This window comes from Myotis daubentonii, chromosome 1 (assembly GCF_963259705.1).
Source record: "Myotis daubentonii chromosome 1, mMyoDau2.1, whole genome shotgun sequence".
NCBI classification, from domain to species: Eukaryota; Metazoa; Chordata; class Mammalia; order Chiroptera; family Vespertilionidae; genus Myotis; species Myotis daubentonii.
In genome coordinates this window covers 64,934,080-64,946,323 of record NC_081840.1, presented here as the reverse complement: position 1 = coordinate 64,946,323, position 12,244 = coordinate 64,934,080, and the positions used below count along the sequence as shown (strand labels likewise).

At 40.9% G+C, this 12,244-nt stretch overlaps 1 protein-coding gene and 1 pseudogene across 8 annotated transcripts in view; one reads left to right on the top strand and one right to left on the bottom strand.

The window, feature by feature from the left end:
• Positions 1–12,244, bottom strand: part of TTBK2 (tau tubulin kinase 2) — a 148,005-nt gene that overhangs the window by 73,745 nt on the left and 62,016 nt on the right. For 3 of the 8 annotated variants that reach the window (XM_059703858.1, XM_059703867.1, XM_059703887.1), the window contains 2 exons: positions 6,963–7,036; positions 1,138–1,278 (listed from right to left, as the gene is read on the bottom strand). The exons of 1 other annotated variant lie outside the window; for it this stretch is intronic. In XM_059703858.1, coding sequence (XP_059559841.1) covers positions 1,138–1,278; positions 6,963–7,036 — 215 coding nt within the window. Of the gene's footprint in view, positions 1–1,137; positions 1,279–1,826; positions 2,060–6,962; positions 7,037–8,405; positions 8,495–12,244 lie in introns of those variants that run through there. 4 more of the 8 variants (XM_059703877.1, XM_059703914.1, XM_059703895.1 and 1 more) reach the window with 3 other exon arrangements.
• Positions 8,160–9,027, top strand: LOC132238464 (small ribosomal subunit protein eS4, X isoform-like; annotated as a pseudogene).

Genomic DNA, 12,244 nt, shown 5'->3' with positions numbered 1-12,244 from the left:
ATTTCTCTCTCCCTCTCCTCTCTGAAATCAATAAAAATATATCTTAAAAAATAAAAATAAATAAATAAGAAGAAAAAATAAAAAAAGTTTATTTCACAGTTATGGAAATGACAATATCTAAGAAAAACAATAAGAAAAAATACTATATATTGCCACTGTAATACTCAGGAGAAAAAAGTAGTATTTCAAAATTGATGATTTCTTTTTTTATATATAATATATTTTTATTGATCAGTGAGAAAGGAAGAGGGAGGGAGAGATAGAAACATCAATGATGAGAGAGAATCATTGATCGACTGCCTCCTGAACAACCCTTACTGGAGATCAAGCCCTCAACCTGGGCATGTGCCCTTAACTGGAATCAAACCCGGGACCTTTCAGTCTTCAGGCCGACGGTCTAGCCACCGAGTCAAACTGGCTAGGGCTAAATAGTTTCTTATAAGTATAATTTGTTACTTAAAAGTAGTTCAAGTGTTCTCCCTCTCGGGAGCATGCCTGTGCCTTCCCCCTCCCCGTCTTCTTCCCCCAGCATGTTACCTTCACCCTCTTCTCTCCTAAACTCCAAGGACCCTCCTTTTGCCTCTGTAACTTGGTTCCTGAGCCCATTTCTTCTACCACTCACTTATTTTACCTCTGTGTCTTTTTAAATAAACTCTCTTATAGTTTAATTCTTGGCCCTGAATTCTTTCCTAGCCATAACTCAAATAAAAAAAAAATAGTTCAAAAGAACATCATGCCAATATCTAAAAACAACTTTGGTAAATATTTGTAACCAATATTAGGAAAAAGAAATCCAAAGAATAACTATCAATTCAGGTGTAAAGCTAAGTAATATGGCAATGTTAACATACATAATAATAATAGCCAAGCATTAGTCATTTTTAATTTGGATGTTGAACAACATTTTCATTGTAGGAGAAAAGCTCTTGAATATAAGTTGTAGTGTGTAATTATCTTTTTTTTTTTTAATGAAAAGGCAAGTTATATTTTGCTTCCAGTTCCATTTCTGCTACAGAAATTAAAATATTACCTTGTATTTAATATAGAAAGCTACATTTGTAAGTTACTGTGTCCCATTTTAAGATTAAGAGTACTAAGCAAATTCATTCTGTGCTCTGGCTGGAAACGGCCCCCTACCGGTTTGATGTCTCGGTGCAAGAATCCCACAGAATGGATGCTCTCAATAGACTCCAGAATCTGTCTACCCAGCCGAAGAGTAGTGCTAATAGTGAATGTGCCCCGGGACTGGCTACGGCGTAGGTCTGCCAGATTCCGACCCTATGGAAACAAAAACACACTTTCAAATATGGTACTAAAATTATGTTATAAGAAAAGATGGGGAATTATCCATTTATCATTAAAAAATGTTTTGAAATAGCAAGGATTTTACCAAAATCATGATTCTTTCACTCAAGAGAAGACATTCTGTTAGGATAATACCCGTTAAGGTAAAGTTGTCTTTCAAATCTAAGTCTGCCAGATTCCAAAGTGTTCTTTTTCCGCTTCACTGTGCTATTTCACCAGAAGGTTCCTTATAGCCTAGATAACAACCAGTAATCTGATGAGATGAATGGTTTATAATGCTGTAGTTCTACCTCCCAAAGAATGGAAACTGGCCCCTATAGCTCAAAGAAATTTAAATATCCCAATCTCCCTATTCCCAAAATTTTGTAGTATATGTTTAGGATTAATACCACTAATACTATCACCTCAACTAAAGACAGTTGGTTCACTTTTGAAAAAGTAATAAAATCTTAAGTTACTCATGTACCATTTGAAATAAAATATTAAATAGTACTCAAGCAAACTAAGAATTGAAAATTTACCAGAATGTCAGGAACCTTTCATACTACATATCTTCTTTAAAAATGCAGTTTTCCGCCGAAACCGGTTTGGCTCAGTGGATAGAGCGTCAGCCTGCGGGCTGAAAGGTCCCAGGTTCGATTCCGGTCAAGGGCATGTACCTTGGTTGCGGGCACATCCCCAGTAGGAGATGTGCAGGAGGCAGCTGATTGATGTTTCTCTCTCATCGATGTTTCTAACTCTCTATCTCTCTCCCTTCCTCTCTGTAAAAAATCAATACAATATATTTTTTAAAAAATGCAGTTTTCCCACAGCACAAATTGGTAGTTATTTTTTCTTTGTTTAATGTTAGGAGAATTTGTTGTTCTCTATATCTTTAGCAAATGTAAAATAAGTGATAATCTAGAACAACTTTTATAATCCCATGGGAGTATCTAATAACCTGTATTAGCATTCCAATAAATTTTTCTTCAAAACTCAGTATTTTCATTGCCAAAAATATACCTAATAGTAGAATTTCATTTATAAACAACTTCCACCATCATAAAAGCTTTAGAAAGAAAATCAATTAGCCTGGCGGGCATGGCTCAGTGGTTGAGCGTCAACCTATGAACCAGGAGGTCACAGTTCGATTCCCATCTCTCTATCCCTCTCCCTTCCTCTCTCTCTAAAAAAATCAATAAAAACATGTTTTTTAAAAAAGGAAATCAATTAAATTAAACTTATGATATCAGTAATGATTTTAAATCCTTTTATTTTTTAAAATTTTTTGAAAGATACTTTATTTTTTAAATATGTTTTTATTGATTTCAGAGAGGAAGGGAGAGGGAGAGACAGAAATATCAATGATGACAATCATTGATCAGCGCCTCCTGCACTCCCCCTACTGGGAATTGAGCCCACAGCCAGGGCATGTGCCCTGACTGGAATCAAACTGTGACCTCAGACATTCAGCCACTGAGCCACATAAGCTGGGCTTAAATCCTTTTAAATGTACACCTAAGGCATCAAATAAGAGAATCTGAAAATATAAGTACAAGGGTGGCATATGAGGAAAGAGTTACTAACGTGGTAAACACATGCAGGTTTGAGCCAGTAAATTATGAAGGGTGGGGAAAAAGAAGGTTTACAGTTATGAGTACGTGAAAGAGTTATTCTTATATTATTATTTATTAATTATTGTATCATTTTCCATATGAACAAATGTAAACCTACTTTTGCCTCACTCTGTACTTCAGAGTGTATACTACAAGTGGTTATTATTTGTTAAGAAGACAAATTGAAAACAACCTATATATACATCAATAAATGAAAGATTAAATAAATCATGGTACAGTCATCTCATTGACTAATATACAGCCACTATAAAAAAAGAACCTTTATACACAGTAATATGGAATAAATATTATTGAATAAAAAAGTAAATTCATTTATTCCCAACTACTTCTATAAATTTAACATGGTCCTAATAAAAATACAAATATAATTAATTATTAAGGATTTGAAACATACTTAAAGGGAGAGAAAATAATATAACTAACCCTCATCTGTTATCTACTCTTCCCAGCAGCACTTACCCTCCTCTCCCTTCCCCACACACATACAATGCATTATTTTCATGTAAATCCCAATCATATCATTTCATCTGCATATTTTTAAAAGTTACATAAGAGTAAAGAGATGCATTTTGATGTCCCTGAACCTCACAATATAAAATCAAAGAGGGCAGTAGCAATTCTATTACCAAAAACTTGAATTGGAAATAAGAACATACACCATGATATATTTTCTCTTAAAAAATACAATATATATATATATAAATATTATATACGTATATTATACATACTAGGGGCCCGGTGCACGAAATTCGTGCACTGGGTGTGTGTGTGGGGGGGAGTGTCCCTCAGCCCAGCCTGCCCCCTCTCACATACTGGGAGCCCTCAGGCGTTGACCCCCATCACCCTCCGATCGCAGGATCGGCCCCTTGCCCAGGCCTGACGCCTCTGGCCTAGGCGTCTGGCCCGGGCAGCGGGGACCTGCAGTGGCAGCGGGGGGGCGCCGTGATTGCACGGGCTCCGCCCCTGCCCCTGCAGGACACCTCTGGCTGAGGCGTCCGGCCCGGGCAGCGAGGACCCGCAGCTGCAGCGGCCCCACGATCGTGGGCTTCGCTTTAGGCCCAGGCAAGGGACCCCTAGCTCCTGGGACTGCCAGCTTCGACCGTGCCCAGCTCCCATCGCTGGCTCCACCCCTACTTCCTGCTATCACTGGCCAGGGTGGAAAAGGCACCTGATTCTCTGATCATGGCTGGGGGGCAGGGCAAAGGCGGCCTCAGGGCTGCCTTTGCCCTGCCCCCCAGCTCTTAGCTCCCCCCTGGGTTTCCAATCACTGTCAGTGGCAGGGGGCTTCTTCCTGCTTTCCCTTTCACCTCCCTGCATTGTGCCTACATATGCAAATTAACCGCCATCTTGTTGGCAGTTAACTGCCAATCTTAGTTGGCAGTTAACTGCCAATCTTAGTTGGCAGTTAATTTGCATATAGCCCTGATTAGCCAATGAAAAGGGTAGCTCGTACGCCAATTACCATTTTTCTCTTTTATTAGTGTAGAATATCCTCTTAAAAAATACTATAAATATTATCTATATCTATATCTATCTATCTATCTATCTATCTATATATATATCTATATATCTATATATATATATACACATATCCTGAATCCATCCACTTAAAGCATGAATTATACAGAAAGAGCTAGGTACACAATTTTGTACCAGAAAGTAAGGATGCTATCAAAGACTGCTGCAGTCTAGTACTGTCCAATGAATCAGGATCCAACTTGAAGGAAGTTCTGTTAGCCAAAGATGGGCCAATTTGAAAATTAAAAAGAAAAACAATGATTGAAAGACACAGGTCATGTTAAATCTATGAATTCATAATTATATATATTTTAAGGATTTAAAAAATATGTTTTTATTCATTGTGAGAGAGAGAGGAAGGGAGAGGGATAGAGAGAAACATCGGTGAGAAACATTATCCATCAGCTGCCTCAAGCCCCCTTCTGGGGATTGAGCCTACAACCCGGGCATGTGCCCTGACCGGGAACTGAACTCTGACCTCTTGGTTCCTGAGCCACACTGGCTGGGCCATAATTATATTTTTTAAAAAGAGAGGGCTAGTTAGTCCCCTTTGGAAAATATTAGGGAACCAACTAACTATTCTGAATACTGGTAAATAAAAGAATCAAGTATTAGTCCTGTCCTTCCTGTAGGAAATGTTGTCCTTCCTCAAGATACCTTAATAGCTGGTAGAGTTCTTTTTAAAGAATTTTTGACCCAGTGACCCCCCCTTCTAGGAATCTATCCTAAGAAACCGAAACACCAATCAGAAAGAATGTATGCACCCCTATGTTCATAGCAGTGTTATTACAATACCTAAGATCGGGAAACAGCCCAAGTGCCCATCAGTAGATGAGTGGATAAAAAAGCTGTGGTACATTTACACCATGCAATACTATGCAGCAGTAAAATAGGAGCTCTTACCCTTTGTGACAGCATGGAGGGACATGGAGAGTATCATGCTGAGCAAAAGAAGCCACTAAGAGACCTAACTGGTTTGGCTCAGTGGATAGAGCGTCGGCCTGCGGACTGTGAAAGGTCCCAGGTTCAATTCCGGTTAAGGGCATGTACCTTGGCTTCAGGCACATCCCCAGTAAGAGGAGTGCAGAAGGCAGCTGATCGATGTTTCTCTCTCATCGATGTTTCTAACTCTCTATCCCTCTCCCTTCCTCCCTGTAAAAAATCAATAAAATATTAAAAAAGAAGCCAATAAGAGAAAGACAAGTATCACATGATCTCACTCATATGTGGACTCTAATGAACAAAATAAATTGATGAACAAAATAGATCCAAAAACATAGAAGCAAAGAAGAGACTGTCAAATCTGGGAGGAAAGTTGGGTTGGAGGGGGTGGGTGGGAAGAGATTAACCAAAGAATTTATAAACCTGTGTTGGCTCAAGAGATAGTGAAACATATGACTCAAAAACTTTAAGTCACCCTGACCGGTTTGGCTCAGTGGATAGAGCGTCAGCCTGAGGACTAAGAGGTCCCGGGTTTGATTCTGGTCAGGGGCATGTACCTTGGTTGCAGGCACATCCCCGGTGGGAGGTGTGCAGGAGGCAGCTGATCGATGTTTCTCTCCCATCAATGTTTCTAACTCTCTATCCCTTTCCCTTCTTCTCTGTAAAAATCAATAAAATATATTAAAAAAATCAATAAAATATATTTTTAAAAAAACAAACTTTAAGTCTACAGAGAGATTAATATCTTTACATCTAACTCAAATGCTGAAGGATAGCTGATGGAAACAGGAAAAGCCTTCTTAGGAGAAGAGGAAGCATTTAGGCCAGGACCCATGTCTCTGAAATCACTGCTATGTAGTTATTAAGTTGAAAGAAAAGAACCAAATGCCCAAAACAGATTGTGCCACAGTTGAAAGAAAACCTTGCGATCTATAACTTAGGCAGCAAGGTGAACCAAGCTTTTACACTTTGAGGGTGACTACAGTTTAGAGGTGTGTGTGTTTTCAGGACAGAGTTAGTGTCAGAGAGAAGGGGATGCTGCAGTCATTACTCCAATATTCCCCTTCTGAATTTCTCTCTGCTGCTCCAATCCAACTCCACTTCTCATTTGAAGGATAGGGAACAGAGAGAGCAATGTTAAAAGATTAAGAGAAAGAGGACTAACATTTCTCTTCTATCTCAACTAGTGCTTAAATTTTTAAGCAGGTCAGGTTGGTACTTGAGCACATAAATGGAAAACTAAATCCTTAAGGTAACAAAGGGTAGAAAGGGAGGGGACAGGGACAGGGCAAGGCTCACATTATATCCAGCAATCCATGTAAGGATTGAAAACTCTGCAATGATGACAATCAGTGAAGATGTGAATCAACTAAAATAACTGAGAGAGACAACCCTTCCATCTTTGGAAATATCTGTATCAAGTGTGTTTAAACAAATTTTCATCTGAATAATATAAAACATTCTGATATGATACCAAGAGTGTTGTTGTTGTTGTTATTATTATTATTATTTTCCACTATAATTAGGTACTTTGACCAAAACTTAGGCAAGATTTTAAGATATATTTTCAAGGCAACTTACCTGCAACTGCATGACCACATAATTGAAGCGATCGTTCCTCCCACAGCCAATAAATTTACAAACATGGTCTTTCCCTGGAGGGAAAAAAAAAAGAAAGAAAACAGTGGAAAAAGGTTATATTATAGTTTCTCTTCTAAAAAAATAATAGTTTTTTTGTATAGAATTTTATGATTTAATATAAAGGACCTATGTTAAGAACCTTAAAGGATAGAGAATTTGTATTGTTCAAATTTTCTACATACCTCCCCGCAAATCCTACAGTGCTCCTTATATATTCAAATAAATGTTTACTGAACGAATAAATAAACAATGAATGAGGGAACAAATGGATGATAATTTATTTAAGAAGGAAAGAATTAAGAGGTCATTTCAGATCAAACAGACCAGACATTAAATATATGAAAGTACAAAAGAGAAATAAATTAAGAACTTTATTATGAATATAAATTCTGAATTTCAGATATGGTCTGCCATTCACCATTATAAGATGTCAGTGAGTCCCTTTTCTGACCTCACTGATTTGAATGAGCTCAGTGGTTTTCAACCTGAATTCCACATGTAAAATCCAAGGAGGTACTGCCTAGGTTACAGAGGTGGAACAGGTAGAAATCTAGGGTCCTGGCTCTGATTCAACAAAAGCAAACAAAGGTTTTAAAAGAGGATCAAGACTGGTAGGTTCCAGAGCCAGCAGAGAGCATCTGGCTGGAGCACAGAGAGAACAGGAGGAAAAACTGTAAAAAGAGATGGCACCGAAGAAGCAGGCAGGTGTCAGACCCTGAGCAGTCCTGGACTCCATGATAAGGAATCTGAACCACATGGATAGGTCAGTGTTTTCCAACCCTGCCTGCTTAATAAAATAATTTGGGAAATGTTTTAAAGAGTCCTGAACTCTGTACTGATTCAGAATCTGTGGGGGAAGATAGAGGATATGAGTTTTTCAAAAGTTTTCCAAATGATCCAAAAGCAGATGGACCATGGATGAATATTTGAAAACTACTGCTGGGTAATGAGAAGCATCTAAAAGATTTAAGATAAGGAAAAACGCACTTCAAACATTGCATTTTAGAACATTGCTATGATGGCAGTAAGAAGGATAGACTATAGAGAGAGTCTACTTCAGGAGGTAGAAAGGTCACTCTGGGGATAGTTACAATTTCCCAAGAGAGAGAAAAAGGCTCTTTCATTGCCAGGCGCACCATGGCTCATGGGCCTAAGAAGCATCTGAAGCGTGTAGCAGCTGCAAAGCATTGGATGCTAGATAAACTGACCGGTGTGTTTGCTCCTCGGCCATCTACCGGTCCCCACACGCTGAGAGAATGTCTCCCTCTCATCATTTTCTTAAGGAACAGACTTAAGTATGCTCTAACAGGAGATGAAGTAAAGAAGATTTGCATGCAGTGGTTTATTAAGATTGATGGCAAGGTCCGAACCAATATAACCTACCCTGCTGGTTTTACGATGTCATCAGCATTAACAAGACTGGAGAGAATTTCTGCCTGATCTATGACACTAAGGGTCACTTTGCTGTTTATCGTATTACACCTGAGGAGGCCAAGTACAAGTTATGCAAAGTGAGGAAGATCTTTGTGGGCACAAAAGGAATCCCTCATCTGGTAACCCATGATGCTCGCACCATCTGCTACCCTGATCCCCTCATCAAGGTGAATGACACCATTCAGATTGAGTTGGAGACTGGCGGAATTACTGATTTCATCAAGACTGACAATGGTAACTTGTGCATGGTGACCGGAGGTGCCAACCTGGGAAGAATTGGTGTGATCACCAACAGGGAGAGGCACCCTGGTTCTTTTGACATAGTTCATGTGAAAGATGCCAATGGCAACAGTTTTGCCACCCAGCTCTCCAACATTTTTGTAATTGGCAAAGGCAACAAACCATGGATTTCCCTAACCTGTGGAAAGGGTATCCGCCTCACCATTGCTGAAGAGAGAGACAAGAGAATGGCGGCCAAACAAAGCAGTGGGTGAAGTGAGCTCTAGGTGACATGATTGGAAAAGTCTTTGTACCTAATTAAAAATAATACAGCATGGAAAAAAAAAAAAAAGAGCAAGAAGAAGGGTTTAAATCATAATTACTAGAGTAGCGAGAAAAAATAAGATAAATCTGAGAGATATTAAAGATGTAGTTTTTTTTATTTACTAGAAATTGGTACAACTAAATAAAACGTTGTACCAAAATAAGAGGATATAAAAAGTAGGTCGTATAGAAGTTAAGAGATGTTAGAATTTGGAGTTTGAAGGTAACCAGTTGAATTCAGTAGACACTGTAATTTCAAGCCTGGTACTGAGAGCAAAAACTGAGCTCCAGAAATACATTGGGAAACCATCAGCTAATGCAGGGGTGGGCAAACTTTTTGACTCGAGGGCCACAATGGGTTCTTAAACTGGACCGGAGGGCCGGAACAAAAGCATGGATGGAGTGTTTGTGTGAACTAATATAAATTCAAAGTAAACATCATTACATAAAAGGGTACGGTCTTTTTTTTTTTTTTTTTTAGTTTTATTCATTTCAAACGGGCTGGATCCGGCCGGCGGGCCGTAGTTTGCCCACGGCTGAGCTAATGGAAGGTGCGTGGAACTACAAACATAGACTTTAGATTGCCTAGTTGAAAGGATAAAGAATGAGAAGAAAAGAAACCTAAGAACAGAACCTATCCTATATAATAAAAGGCTAATATGCAAATTTCCCCCTTGGGAAATGTTTTAAAGAGTCCTGAACTCTGTACTGATTCGGAATCTGTGGGGGAAGATAGAGGATATGAGTTTGACCGATTGCTATGACATGTGCTGACCACAAGGTGGCGGCGCAGAATGAAAGAAGGCTCCATCCGGCAGCCGGCAGCCAGCAGCTAGGGGAAGAAAGGCCCCAATTGGCCCTGATTGCTGGCCAGGCCTAGGGACCCTACCTGTTCACGAATTTTGTGCACCGGGCCTCTAGTTATACAATATGCAACATTTAAAGTATAAGCAAAAAGTAAAATTGTCCATGAAAGAAACAGAGTAATAGCCTGAAAGGTAGAGGAAATGATGAGAAAGGGGTATCACAGAAACCAATAGAGAACAACATTTTAAGGTGGAAGTGGCTGATGACAAGAGCTATAGAAGGGCTGAGAAGTGCTAATTAACATAAAAAATTAGGTGGTCACTAATGAGTAGAAGGAGCAGGAGCCAGTCTGCAATGGGTTCAAGAGTAAATGGGGATCTCGTCTTGAAAGGAGTTTGACTTTTCTGGCTATTCAAGAGCTGCATTAACCAAGATAAGACTCATCATGATCAGAACACCTCGAGTTTATGATCAGCAGACTCTGTTGCAGAGAATAATCCGAAGAATGTGTTCCTATAGATTCTGCAAACAATACTTTTTCTTCTTTACTGGATTAACGATTTTGATTTTTGGATTTGCTGTGGCAGGTTTCTCCCCGGGCCAGAAAATGTTTCCCTTGGCAATGACATTGATAGCTACCGCCACTGTTTTTCTTATCGTTCTTATTGTGGTGGAAGTTGATGTACGCCGTCGAGAGTCGGAGGAATTAACTCCCCAACAAGAAGAATCATGGAACTACAGAATCCAGCGCATAGATGTTTAAGTGTTAGTAACGGGAAACCAATAGCACCTGCCTATAACCTTATCTGAAACCTGGAAATCCCTAGGCCTTTGGACCTTTTTAAAGTTTCTTGAGCATTTTATTTTCAAAATAAACACTGGTTTTTAAAAGCTAAAAAAAAAAAAAAAAGAGTAAATGGGATATGAGACAATCTTTGAAGATGCTTGAGGAAGTCACAGACCAAGAGCAAGAAGGGCAAGATTTGGTAGACTAATGAGAACTATACATTAACAGTCATAAAAGTTTGTCCACTGACTGACTTAAACTATAAATACAATCCAGACTTATTTTAGTTAAGAATTCCACACTTTTCTTTGGCATCTGGGTTATCACATTGTTCTCTCATTCTTTGTGCTTTGTTGAAAAGAAAGAATAGGTGCAATGGGAAAAGTAATTCACAATGGGTACGATATATGTTCAACACTTTACATGTATTGTACATGCTTGTAAAACTGCAAATTGTAGAAGAATGAAAGGATAAAATGATGGTCAATTAGCAACTTACTCTTTTCTTCAGCTTCATAGAAATAATTTTAAAAGTATTTTCCTTTTATTATCAACTAGAGGCCCAGTGCACAAAATTCGTGCACCGGGGAGGGGGATCCCTCAGCCTGGCCTGCACCCTCTTGCAATCCAGGACCGCTGGCTCCTAACCACTTGCCTGCCTGCCTGCCTCATCACCCCTAACCACTCTGCCTGCCTTATTGCACCCCTAACCACTCTGCCTGCCTGCCTGATCACCCCTCACCACCTCTGCCTTGGCCCCTGCCCCTGCTGCTTTGTCCGCAAGGTTGTTCAGCTGTCCGGTCTAATTAGCATATTACACTTTTATTATTATAGACTAGAGGCTCGGTGCACAAAAATCCGTGCACTGGTGTGGGAGTGGGGAGGTCCCTCAGCCCGGCCTGCCCCCTCTCATAGTCCAGGAGCCCTCAGGGGATATTCTCCTCTGCGGGAGGCAACTAAGCCAATCAGGGGAAGGAGCTGCCCCCCTCACCCTGCTGCTGCTGCCACTGCTGGCTGCCACAGCTGCCAGCCCTAGGCCCTCACTCCTTGGTGCTGGCCCCGCCCCCTGCCAACTGGTGGGTAGGGGGCGATTTGGGGCCAGGTCGGCTGGGGGTGGGGCTGTGGGAGTTTGAGGCACAGCAGGTCGCACCCCGTCCAGCCTCTGTGGAGGCGTGGTGCTGGGACCAGCCCGCACAGCTGCCTCTGTGGCTGGCTCTGTGGAAGGGGCAGCACTGGGACCGGGACCACACAGCCCTTTCTCCCGCTGTCTCTGTGGAAGGGGCCATGGTGCTGGCCTTCTGCCTTCTCCCGCGGCGCCGGCCTTCTCCCTTCTCCCTTCTCCCTTCTCCCGTGGTGCCGCCTTCTCTCACTGCCTCTGCAAAAGGGACCAGGGCACTGGACAGGCCCGGGCCGCAGCCTCTCCCACACTGCCAGCCCTTGGCCCTCACAGCTGCCGTGGCTGCCAGCCCTTGGCCCTTGCAGCTGCTGTGGCTTTGTCTGGAAGGATGCCTGGAAGATGTCCAGTCTAATTAGCATATTACCCTTTTATTAGTGTAGACTAGTCGCCCAGTGGACGAAATTCGTGCACATTAAAAGGGAATTAATTGCCCTAACCGGTTTGGCTCAGTGGATAGAGCATCAGCCTGTAGAC